Source organism: Pseudorasbora parva, chromosome 21 (genome assembly GCF_024679245.1).
Source record: "Pseudorasbora parva isolate DD20220531a chromosome 21, ASM2467924v1, whole genome shotgun sequence".
Taxonomy (NCBI): domain Eukaryota; kingdom Metazoa; phylum Chordata; class Actinopteri; order Cypriniformes; family Gobionidae; genus Pseudorasbora; species Pseudorasbora parva.
In genome coordinates, this window is record NC_090192.1 from 6,095,323 (window position 1) to 6,107,366 (window position 12,044).

A 12,044-nucleotide genomic window follows, 5' to 3' on the forward strand; every position below is an offset into this window, starting at 1 on the left:
CCTGGCAAACAGATTGCCTTACATTTTGGCCTGTACACATTAGTCCTTAAGCACTATTCATTCATCATAAGATCCGACTATGTCTGATCAGCTGTTCAAACGAACCGACTCTTCCGGTTCTTCATTCCCCTTATAAGCCGCCTCTGTCGGTGTCTCGGGGGTTTATAACATGTGCTTTGGGTATACTGGGTCAGTCAGCACACACGGCGCTTTACATTGTGTTCCCATACGTAATACGAGGAACCTCTCTCGAAAGGGAACGTACTCGGTTACTTTCGTAACCTCGGTTCCCTGAGAGAGAGGAACGAGTATTACGTTCCGTGCCGTGTTTATGCTTCTCAGGTATCGCTTCAGTCGATCTTAAAACCTGACACCTATGGCGAATTAGGGTCTTATATAGCCTCCTGTATGCAAATATAAGCACCTTTTTCGGCGGGCTTCTGGAACGCCCCCCATTGGTTCGTTCCTCTCAGCCGCCTCACCATAGGTTCCTGCAGTTGCCGCAGCCCGGCCAATCAGAGCGCTCCTCGCGCTGGGCTATGGCCGTGCAGCTCACTGCGCTTTACATAGATACCTTTATTAAAAGTTTTGCTTCACATTCTCGAGAAAAGGAGTTTTTCCCATACGTAATACTCGTTCCTCTCTCTCAGGGAACCGAGGTTACGAAAGTAACCGAGTACGTTTTTCCATGCACTGCTCAATTTTGAGATGTTGTGTTATTTTGCTTCTGGATAAGATCTTTCAGATTAATGTAGAGCAAACATCTAAAATACAAATTTTACACTTTATCTATTTGTGTCTAGATTTGAATTCAAGTTAACATATATCTGTATCGAGATTTTCTCATGCACAGAGTCAGAAATCTCCACTTCTGCAGCATTTATATACACAAATCTTTCCAGTTTTATTCCTATATATTCTAAAGGTTTTACAAAGGGGTTTGTAGATAACATTATAACAATTTATTTCTAAAAACATGGTGAAAATGTGTTTTTCTCACTGTTGACAGTATATTCAGAGATAAAAAGAGATATACACGTCTACAAAATGAGAAGAATTTTAAACCTGGCTTTATCCAATGTTCAGATTTCAGTTATAGAAATGTATGCAAATTAGATAATGCCTTATTTGAAGCCATATTTAAACATAGCATTTCAGGAAACTTGTTAAAGCTACACTGTGTAACTTTTTTTAGTTTATTCTAAAAACACTTAGTTCTTTCAAAAATATATGTGCTCATTAATGTATATTTACTTTTTTCAAATAATAAAGTATTCTCGTAAATTTATGATATGCCATTTAAAATACATACGGTTGAGGGGTTCGAATGCTGGTCGCCATGTTGCCCCTCCATCTTGAAAGTACATTAGCCAAAGAGGGACACACCCATAAATTCAAGCTTCGCCTTTCGCGGTTTAACACTCGATGGCAGTCATGAACGAGGTCAAACTGGAAGCCATGTTAATCTTGGACTAAATCGGCCACCGTAGGAGTTAAAACAAAATCAAAATTGAGAGGAATAGAAACTATTATTTACTGGATGGTCATATACCTTTACACCGCTAGATGGGGGAAAATATCACACAGTGGAGCTTTAAACTGTGATTCATCCAGTCATCATTCACTGACCCCGGTCTTGTTTTAATGCAGTATATCCTTCTTTCATTTTTGGACCACAAAGGTGAATTTTTAGAAAATAAATGCCTGTCCTTATAATAGGGCCAGATTTACTGGAAGCTTGCTCCAGCGCAAACCCTCTTTTGGCATTAAAAAACAACTGTCAGGATTTATTAAAGACACACAGTGAAGAATTAGCGTTGAAAAGGCGTGGACAGGGTTATTTTTGCGCCTGACCTTATTGCATATGCATTTGTAGGAGTTTCCCTTACAGACGCAACATTTATGAGAGGAGAGTGCAAGGTGATTTACTAAGGATTGGCTTGTCAGTTTATCAATGGTGGTGATGTCAGTGGTGTTTGCACCATTATTTACTGCCCAAAAAAAAGCAATCTTGGTAGATTGCATTGGTCATTATGGAAATGATCTGGCTGCGTCTGATTTAATTTAAATATGTTAATAATTGTTTATTTTGTCAGTAGCCTAGAATAGATCACATTCATAACTTTCCACTCCTGTCAACACTTTTTTGAAATTTCGCTCTGATACAACTTTGCCATGTTTAATAAATCTGGGCGTTTTCTGGGCGAGTTGGAGTGAGCTCCAACGAGGCGATAGTAGTCCTATGAACACACAGTCGAGCACAGAGCGGCCAACACACTTTAAAATTCCAAAAGGAGGTTTTCACAGGGATGCCATAGAAGAACCATTTTCTGTTCCTCAAAGAAGAACCTTTCAGTGAACAGTTCCGAAAATAACCTTTTTTTTTTCTTAAAGGTGCACTATGCAACTTTCCGTCTACTAGAGGGCGCCTATTCTAAACAAAGGCGTAGTTTGATGACGCCAAGTTTGAGCGCAGTATCTTGGGACATGTGGTCTTCACCTCACAGCCGGTGGAAAATAGGACTCGGGCAGAAATCATGTTCATGGATGCGGTTAATAACGTTACTGTAGTGTAAAGCAGAGCAGGACCGAGTGTTGTGGAGCTGAGCACAGCTGCTGGAGCGATTGTTATACAAACACACGGCTCGCGAACACCGGGACTTTTATTTTAACGGGACGGGACACAGTCGCTGGGCGCGCACACTATTTCCGCTTTTCCAGTCATGATTATAAGGTAATGCAGCTCTGTTTATCATATTAGATACATTTTAGTGCGTTTAAAATGATGTTGTGACGTTACTCCGTGAGTTCACTTATACACACTGCTAAGAGAAAAGCGCTCCTGCCAAATAAAACCGGAAACTGAGGGTAGCGCAGATATGCCGCAATTGACAGGCGACTCCCTCAAACGCTATACTGAAACGTCCCGGGTCATTGGTTAAAATAGCAATTTTCTCACAATTTACCGTACAAAAACATTTGGGATATTGTAAGTACTCAACTGAACAAAATATATAGCACTGGCCTAGTGTCTTTTGGATATTTTACTGCAAAAATACTACATAGTGCACCTTTAATGTGAAGAACATTTTAATAATCTGAAGATCTCTGTGCATTTAAAAGTCAAAACGGTTCTTCATGGGTTCTAATGGAACCTAGTAAAGAACCTAGTAAATGGAATCTAGTAAAGAACCTTTATTTGTGTGTGAGTGAAGGTCAGAATTTTCATTAAATAAACATTCATTTCATTTTGTTTCTCACTAAACCCTATCATATACCCCAGAACATTGGAATATATGACACGTCACACGTGATATCCTTTTTTAAAAGCTTGATGCTGGTTACACTAATACCATTATGAGAGTGTGAGTGGGACGTTTTTTTTTTTTTTTATTCTCCTTTTGTGGTCTGAAAAAGAAAGAATAGCATCCAGGACTAGAACAGCAGCAGGGTGAGTAAATGATGATTTCAATTTAATTTGAGGGTGAACTATCCCTATTAATAGTAACGTGTCCCCATATATGAGCAGTGATGGTTAATTCGATGTGGACATATCTATTTTGGGCCCTTTGAATACTTACTGGAGTCCTCAATCTTTATCTGGGGGTTGCTGAGGAGGATGGGCTCTGGGGACATACTGGCAGATGAGAGGGTGGGGGTATCAGAGGGGTCTGGGGTGAGGAAGCCCTCATCTTGGGGCGTATCTGCCCCTCTCCCCTTCTCTCTCTAGAGATGGACCCCAGGGTGGCCAATGGGTGGTGAAATGAACACCATGGTCAACCAAAACAGAAAGAAACACAAAATGATATGGGTTCAACAAAAAGGAAAACGATGGCAACACAAATATAAATAAAATTCAAATTAAAGATGAAGTATGTTGTCTTAAAATACAAGTATAAGCAAGACATTCACTCGTCTTCAAATTCTGAAGCTCACGGAATCAAAACAAAGGCCAATGAGATGAGACTTTAAAGGAGTTAATTTAGTTCAGGGGATTTCGTTAAGCCTAGCCATCTAAAGAACCAAATGATTCAAACCCAGAGGGCACCTGAGACAGATTTACACAGGCATGGTTGTAAAACGATTTATAGACGTTCATATTTAACTTCAGGGTGTAGGTTCTATAGCTGAGGTAATAATTTGAGTATCGTCTCCCATCAGCGGAGGACATGTCGGCTTACCCTCCTGTTGCCTCCTCCAGCCACGTGTTTAATGTTGTCCAGAGATCCCACCTTTGACTGAGCCTTGAAATCAAGCTTCTCAGACCTGATCTCAATGTTTCCTCCACCTTGAAAAGGCATTTGAAATTCCTCATGATTTAAATTATATGGCTAATTATGTACATGCATTCAAAACGCTAAGAAAATCAAGTCCAAAGCATGAGCTTCGATTGTCTGTGGCATCTAAAATCCAAAGTGGATGTCTACGGTTACCTGGTTTGTGACGAATGTTGTCTTTCGATCCGCACTTTGACTGCACATTGGTCAGGTCAATCTTTTTGTGGAGGATTTGGACCTTTTCAAAACAAAACAAACAAACAAGGGTTTTAGTATTCTTTCTGGCAATTAAATCAAATTTGAATTCGTTAAAAAATATCCAAACAGACTTTTATTTACATGAGAAAGAGAAAAAGCTTGAGGGAATGGCATACAGTTGCTAAAGTAGAGTGGTTTAGTCATTGGTTTTATTTTTAAAACCAATATTTATAGCAATGTAATCTAACCTCGAAGTATGATGAACCAGAACATTGAAGGGGCATGAACTGATAAATCAAATTTTTCTTGAGCTTTTGACATACAATAGGTCATCAGATGCACTTTACAGGTGAAAATCAAAGGCTGCTTCATCATTGCAACTTTGGCCCCGCCCACTGGTGTGTTAGTGAGATGAAGAGGAGAGGAGATACAGGATGGACTACAAATAACATTTCATTCCAAATGATCCTAATGCTATAATGTGGTTATTTATTTTTAACAATGTGATTTCTCAAATGAGCATTATTTATCTGTATTCGGAACATTTCACTGTGGATTTTTTGGTAAATCCGTCGCAATTTCAGCGCAGGCTTTACAAACAGACTTTTACGACAGTAATGCCACAACATCTAAGTAACCATGTTAAAGGTCCCATTCTTCACGATCCCATCTTTCAAACTTTAGTTAGTGTGAAATGTTGCTGTTAGAGCATAAATAATACCTGTAAAATTATAAAGCTCAAAGTTCAATGTCAAGCGAAATATTTTATTTAACAGAAGTTCCCTTTCAAAGCCTACAGCGAACGGCCGGTTTGGACTACACCTCTGCACTTCCTGCTGTGATGACGTCACCAGAACCGTTTGTTGACTCCGCCCACAAGAATACGCAAAATAGGGGGCGTGGTCTTGTTGCTCTCCCACATGGAGAAGAGCGGACATTGCGCGCTTGCATCTTCCCGTAATGGTAAGAGGCGGGCAAAGTACGCTAAGCTGCTGTCCAATCACAACACGGGACGCGCTGGCCCAATCAGAACTTCTTACATGTTTCTGAAGGAGGGACTTCATAGAACAAGGAAATCATCAGGCCGTTTTTAGGATAGAGAAAACAGCGCTGTACAGATAAGTAAATTGTGTGAAAAATACTGTGTTTTTTTACACGCGAAACATGAACTCATGTTATATTGCACACTGTAAACATAATCAAAGCTTCGAAAACACACGAAGAACGGGACCTTTAAATCCAATGGCTGATCTGTGACCAGTGATGTCTGATATGTAATGATTCATGTACAGTCAGATATTCATTGTCTATGTGTCAGTAAATCAAAGCAGTGACTAGTCAACTTTACATTGTTTCTCTTAGTAGGATGAAAATAATCTGTAATTTAAACTGTGATTAAATTATATATAGAAAGCGATCAAAGACCCTCTCTTTTACAATCGCTGGAGCTGTCAATCAAACAGTGTGAGTTAACCAGTGACTGAGTTCTGGACTCTCACCAAAACTCACATAATAATAAATTGATCTCTTATTTCCGTGATGTTTGCACTGTTCGTTATCAATCAATCAATCAATTTTATTTATATAGCGCTTTTACAATCACGATCGTGTCAAAGCAGCTTCACAGTGTCAAACAGGATAATATTGCAACAAAATTAGATTTGGCTGTACAGTCGCTCTGGAGAAAACAGTGACGTTATCAGCTTATTTTAATTTATCATATAGCGACAATGTTGGCAGATCTGTATTATAGTTTATAGAATTAATTAAAACCTAATTCATAAATTTTATTTGTATAATTAGTTGAATAACTTTGATCATAATTTTAGTGTTCCCAACTGAGCAAGCCAAGCCAAAGGCGACAGTGGCGACGAACCAAAACTCCATCAGGGCGTGATGGAGAAAAATAAACCTTGGGAGAAACCAGACTCAGTCGGGGTGCCAGTTCTCCTCTGGCCTATTAACACACCGTGTATGATTATTATTCTGGCAACCTTACAGGTCAGAAATCATATTAGATCGGAATATTCCAAATTTCAGGGTATCACGCAAGAGACGGGTTTATTTAGGATGGAGCGTCGATTACACAAGAGTATGAATACATGAAAGATTATTATTATGAAAGGAATTATTGCGCCGGAGATGGGTTTTTTGAGCATGACGTGCCGGTGAGGCAAATCATTAAAAAAATAGTTATGATGAAAGCATTCGTTAACGTGCAGAAATTGAGTTGCAATGATTAGATCTCAGCACTCATGCGCTCAACATGTCTGTGGTCGGCTACAATGATCATCACTGCAACCTTTCATGCCACAATCTAAATATAAGATCTAAATATAAATCTATAATCAACACTTTTATACAGTTAATTTGGGCATTTAGTGGTTTACTCTGAAGTCTCACAGCACTCCTTCAAACAGGGCGTTCAAATCAGAGGGTGAAAATCAGGAAAGGAAACATGGCTTTTATTTCTAAATTATGGGGGGAAAAAAAAGTAAAAATCATACTTACATTATAAGTGCACCCCAGGAAACATTATAAAACAATAAAACAATGCAGTTCATGACCCCTTTAATGATCTAGTTGGTCATCAGTTCTAAAAAGATTTGTACTTAAGTGCTCTTCATTTTACACTGGATTGAGGACACAACATGAGAACGGTACAATTGTGTACCATTCCTGCTCCCAAAAATAGAAGCAATGACCTCATAGCCACAGCTGTTGGGTTTTTTTCCTGTATAAAAAGGCCTCAGTGTCTTCAGAGTGAGGTCAACCTTTAGCTGGAGCCAACTGCTCACCACAAAGAAAAGCTCGGCTGACCAGAGCGCTACAACAAGACCCCTCTGTGCCTTCAACAGTGGAGGAGTGCAGCTCCTCTCGAGGGCATAAGGATCTCTGTGGATCCCTCGCTGGTACTTTAGTGTGTGTAATGACTGCCCGTAATGACAAGCCAGTTGGCATTAAGAGCTAGGATTTTAGAGGTGGTCTGGTCATCTGTTTTTTTAAGGAAAGAGGTTTTCCTAAAAGTCAAAAATCTGTCTTCTAATTATATGGAGAATTGTTTATTACATGCTTAACTTTATTTAAATAAGGGAGGTTTCTGTTTTTAACATGTCTTGCGGAAAATGTAATTGCTCTGAAATGCCACAAAACAGCAAGCATGTCCTTCTGAGCCAATCCTTAAATGTATCGAGGGTCACAATTAATTGCTGTTCTTTTTTTTAGAGAATAAAGTGTTAAAAAATACACATTGAAGCTAAGCAATTCAATACTCACCACAAAAACAGTACATGTACATCCACCAAACTAATCAGATCAACAGGAAAGAAGCAAGCAAGAAAACGACTGAATCCAACTATTTACTCAATCTGATTCAAAAATACCTTGCGCACATGTGCAGTGAATGTGACGTTTTTTACGTTTATGTCTTGCGAGCATTCGTGCGTTAACTTGCGTCTCATGTCCTACAAACTGTTCAGTGGACACTGAATATTTACTAAATATTTGCAAACATAAAAGCCATAAATGGTTGGCATTATTGCAGTGGCTTTCTCTGGTTCTGAACGTTTTGTCTGGAAAAAATGTAATGCACATGTAATCAAATATATGAATCGGATTGCAACATTTGGGGTTTATATAAACACAACTTTCAGACCCTCAAATCGGATTGGATTCATTGTGATTGTTGAAAATTAGTGCATGCAAACACTTCTGTTTGTTTTAGAGGGTGAGTGGACATATAGTCATAGTTAAGAAACCAAGCAGCATTTCCCATGCATTAGTTTAAAATAGGGATACACAATAGATCGGTACAATGACTATTCCATTATGAATGCTCATTTAGATTTTTTTTAAAGAGATAGTTCACCGAAAAATGTCATTTCAAACCCATTAGGCTTTCGTCCATCTTCAAAACACAAATGAAGATCTTTTTAATAAAATATGAGCGCTTTCTTTCCCTCCATTGACAGCTATGCAACTACCACTTTCAAGCCCCAAAAAGGTAGTAAAAACATCATTCAAATAATCCATGTGGTTCAACCTCAATTTTATGAAGTGATGCACAACAAACATCATTTACCACTTTATTTACAAAATATCTCAAACGCAACAATGTCTGCTTTTTGGAGCTTGTAAATGGTATCAGACTGTCAATGGAGAGACAGAAAGTGCTCAGATTTAATTAAAAATATCTTAATTTGTGTTCTGAAGATGAACAAAGGTCTTACAGGTTTGGAACGACTTGAGTAATTAATGACAAATTACATTTTTGTGTGAACTAACCCTTTAATTAATGTTTACTATAAGTTACACTCTCTCAAAATATCCATCTTTGTTATTGTACATTATGATGTTGAGATGCATAAATTCACTTTTAACATTTAAATTTACAGATTTGTATCTTCTATGCATTTTGATAAAAGCGATTTATCGGTTACCGGATATTATAATCAGCATATTAGTATCAGCTAGAATTTTTATATCAATGCATCTGTATTATTTAAGTCTCTTTAGTATGACTTTTGGTTAAGACAACAACAAACGGTCCCCTGTTTACTCACTTTTCCTCCTCCAGGTACATGTTTCATATTATCTTTGGAACCACACCTAGCCTGCACGCTACTTAAGTCCAACTTCTGATCGAGAATTTGCACCTGAAAGAGTGAACAATTTGGGGAAGACAAGGAGTTATCTGTGTTTTTAGCTCAGGACCAGAGAGCAACCAGAGGAAACTGACATGAATTTGTAGGACTTTGTGATGAGGTGTCACAAATGTTAATCCCAAGGTTTCCACAAATGGTCATAACTTCAGGAAGAACCAAGACTGAAGGTGTTGAGTTCAACCTATAGTTACTCACATTGCCACCTCCCGGTACATGTTTGATATTGTCTTTGGAGCCACACTTTGACTGGACATTACTAAAGTCCACCTTCTGATCCAGTATTTTTATCTGAAAAATGAAAAGGTTGGGGAAGAGCAGGAGTTATCTTTCTAATTATCTTAGAGGCAGAAAGAACTGCAAGTGAGGAAGAGCCATGAGTTTGTGAATGGTAAAGCAAAAACATGAACTCGCTATATGATGGCTTTATTGTCTCTCTTTCTCACTTTTGACAATTAACTCAACAGTCGTAAAGACCCTCTTTTTCAGTTCATTATCAATTAAGAAGCGACATGCAGTGATATTGTTTTACAAGGTTTCCACAAATGGTCATAACTCCAGGAAGAACCAAGACGGAAGGTGTTGAGTTCAACCTATAGTTACTCACATTGCCACCTCCCGGTACATGTTTCACATTGTCTTTGGAGCCACACTTTGACTGGACATTACTGAAGTCCACCTTCTGATCAAGAATTTTTACCTGAAAGAGTGCAGAGATCAAGGAAGAGAAGAGTTACCATCTTTGCTGAGGCCAAAATCAGAAAGCTTCTGACAGAACCAGAGTTGTTTCACTACTAACATCTGAAGTCATACAGTGTTTCTAACTTCATGAGGAACATCTCAGGAACATCTCAAGTCAGTAAGGGATGGCTGGGAGTTTGATTAGTTGACTTCTTTCCATCAGTAGGAAAAGGAGCAGGTTGTTAAATGTTTTGGTAAGGAACGAATGATTGCTGGAGTATTTAGGAGTTAACCGGGTCTGGTTAATGGTTTTTCTCATTGTAACTCACATTGCCACCTCCAGGTGTGTGTTTGATATTGTCTTTGGAGCCACACTTAGAAGGGACATTACTAAAGTCCAACGTCTGATCAAGAATTTGTACCTGTTTAAAGCAAATGTTTGGAAGTTTTCATGAACAAAAACATCAAAATGATAAAGGTTCCCTGATTCTCATGAAATATAAAGTAAAAATGATTCGGTATTCAGTTCTTTCCCAGAATAGACTTGGGAATGACACACATTTTAGTTTGTTTGGACAATTGGATAGTTACCATTCTTGGGAAATTAAAAGATTTAAAGATAATACATTAGTCAATTCTCACTATGGTTATTATAATTAACTGAAACTAAAACTAACCATTAAAACATTTCCAGAACTTAAAATGAACTATAATGAAATAAAAAATGTCCTAAAATTACTAAAACTGTAATCAAAATGAACAAAACACTACAGGCATTTTTTGAATCTTATAAAACAACAAAATGACTAAAGCTTTAAGCTAAATGAAAATGAAAAATATATAAAAAATGATAATACATAATAGTACCTCAATTATACTAAATAACACTCTCAATGGACAGCGGTATAATTTTGACATTCTTAAAAAAACATTTGCCATGTAGTGACAGTGTACTATGGAAGCTTGTTTGCATATTTTACATTAAAAATGTAACATTTAATTACAACTTTATATTATTGCGTATTTTACTTTTTATTACAACTTTTTATTATTGAGTTTACATCTTGAATTCTGACTTTTTTCCTCAGAACTGCTTGATATATAGTCGCAATTGTAAGTTATGTCAGAATTGCAGGATATGAAGTAGCCATTCAGACTTTTTTCTTGTGAAATATAAACTCGCAAATCAGAGAAAAAGTCAAACTTGAGAGATGTATAAAAAATGTAAACGTGGCAGAAACAAGCTTCCATGGGGACAGCCACTGACAAATACCGTCTGATGATCATAAATGAAGGAATAAAACTTGTGTGTTCGAATCATTCCATAGTAACTCACATTGCCACCTCCTGGTACATGCCTGAGGTTGGCTTTGGAGCCACATTTAGCCTGCACATTACTGAAGTCCACCTTCTGATCAAGAATTTGTACCTGTGAAAGGCAAAACATTGGGAGAGTTGATTTAACTTTAATTGTAGGGAAGAGAAAGAGAGAGAGATTAGAGTAATAAACAGGTGAATTTTCAATAGCTGATGAGATTGGAACAATATGCAAAGATGTAACATCATGTAATATATAAGTGATTTTGTAACTACTGATAAAACAGTTTAAATTCAACTCTTGAAATAGATTTAGCATGTTATTAAATATGGCAATGATGATGCATTTGGCCTTGCATGGCTGACTAGCTCTGCTACATGCTGCTGCTGTTAATTATTTCTGCTGCTTCTGAGCAAATATAGACTTGCTACCACTAATAGATACACGGACATTCTGCTGTGAGCATGTAAGATATGCTGCTGCTGCTGCAAAACTAGACATTCATATTCCGTAGCAGATCTAGACAGGTGGAGCTAGGGGAGGTGGAGGGTTTCAGAAGATCTCTGATCCACTGCAGGAACACTGAAACAGACTATTTAAGTGTTGAGCAAGCAATCTCATTGGCTGCAGGATCAGCAGAGGCCAATCAGCTTGTTCCATGTGGTAATGATGTGATTGCATGTATAGGATCAGCCTGTGTCATCTTGAGTTTTATGACAGATTTAGATTTATATATAAATGTGAGATTATTTAACAATAAATACTAACAACAAATTGTCTTTCCCATTAGAGGCTGACGTTTTTTTCGGGAATCCTGTGGGAGTCCCGCGGGATGGGAAATAAAATCAATAGTAATCATGTGATTGGGACGGTAGCGGATTGTTTTTTACCGGGAGTGGGCGGGACTGG

General features: G+C 37.9%; 1 protein-coding gene and 1 long non-coding RNA gene across 8 annotated transcripts in view; both read right to left on the reverse strand.

Annotated features, from left to right (window-relative positions):
- Positions 1 to 12,044, reverse strand: part of mapta (microtubule-associated protein tau a) — a 57,342-nt gene that overhangs the window by 7,844 nt on the left and 37,454 nt on the right. For 3 of the 7 annotated variants that reach the window (XM_067430274.1, XM_067430271.1, XM_067430269.1), the window contains 5 exons: positions 11,154 to 11,246; positions 10,147 to 10,239; positions 9,038 to 9,130; positions 4,434 to 4,515; positions 4,182 to 4,288 (listed from right to left, as the gene is read on the reverse strand). In XM_067430274.1, the coding sequence (XP_067286375.1) occupies positions 4,182 to 4,288; positions 4,434 to 4,515; positions 9,038 to 9,130; positions 10,147 to 10,239; positions 11,154 to 11,246 (468 nt within the window). Of the gene's footprint in view, positions 1 to 3,581; positions 3,727 to 4,181; positions 4,289 to 4,433; positions 4,516 to 9,037; positions 9,131 to 10,146; positions 10,240 to 11,153; positions 11,247 to 12,044 lie in introns of all 7 variants that reach the window. The other 4 variants (XM_067430270.1, XM_067430272.1, XM_067430273.1 and 1 more) reach the window with 4 other exon arrangements.
- LOC137056253 (uncharacterized) lies at positions 4,527 to 9,031 on the reverse strand. The gene is made up of 2 exons (XR_010900265.1): positions 5,561 to 9,031; positions 4,527 to 5,131 (listed from the first exon to the last, which is right to left on the reverse strand). It is a non-coding gene; the product is annotated as an uncharacterized lncRNA (long non-coding RNA).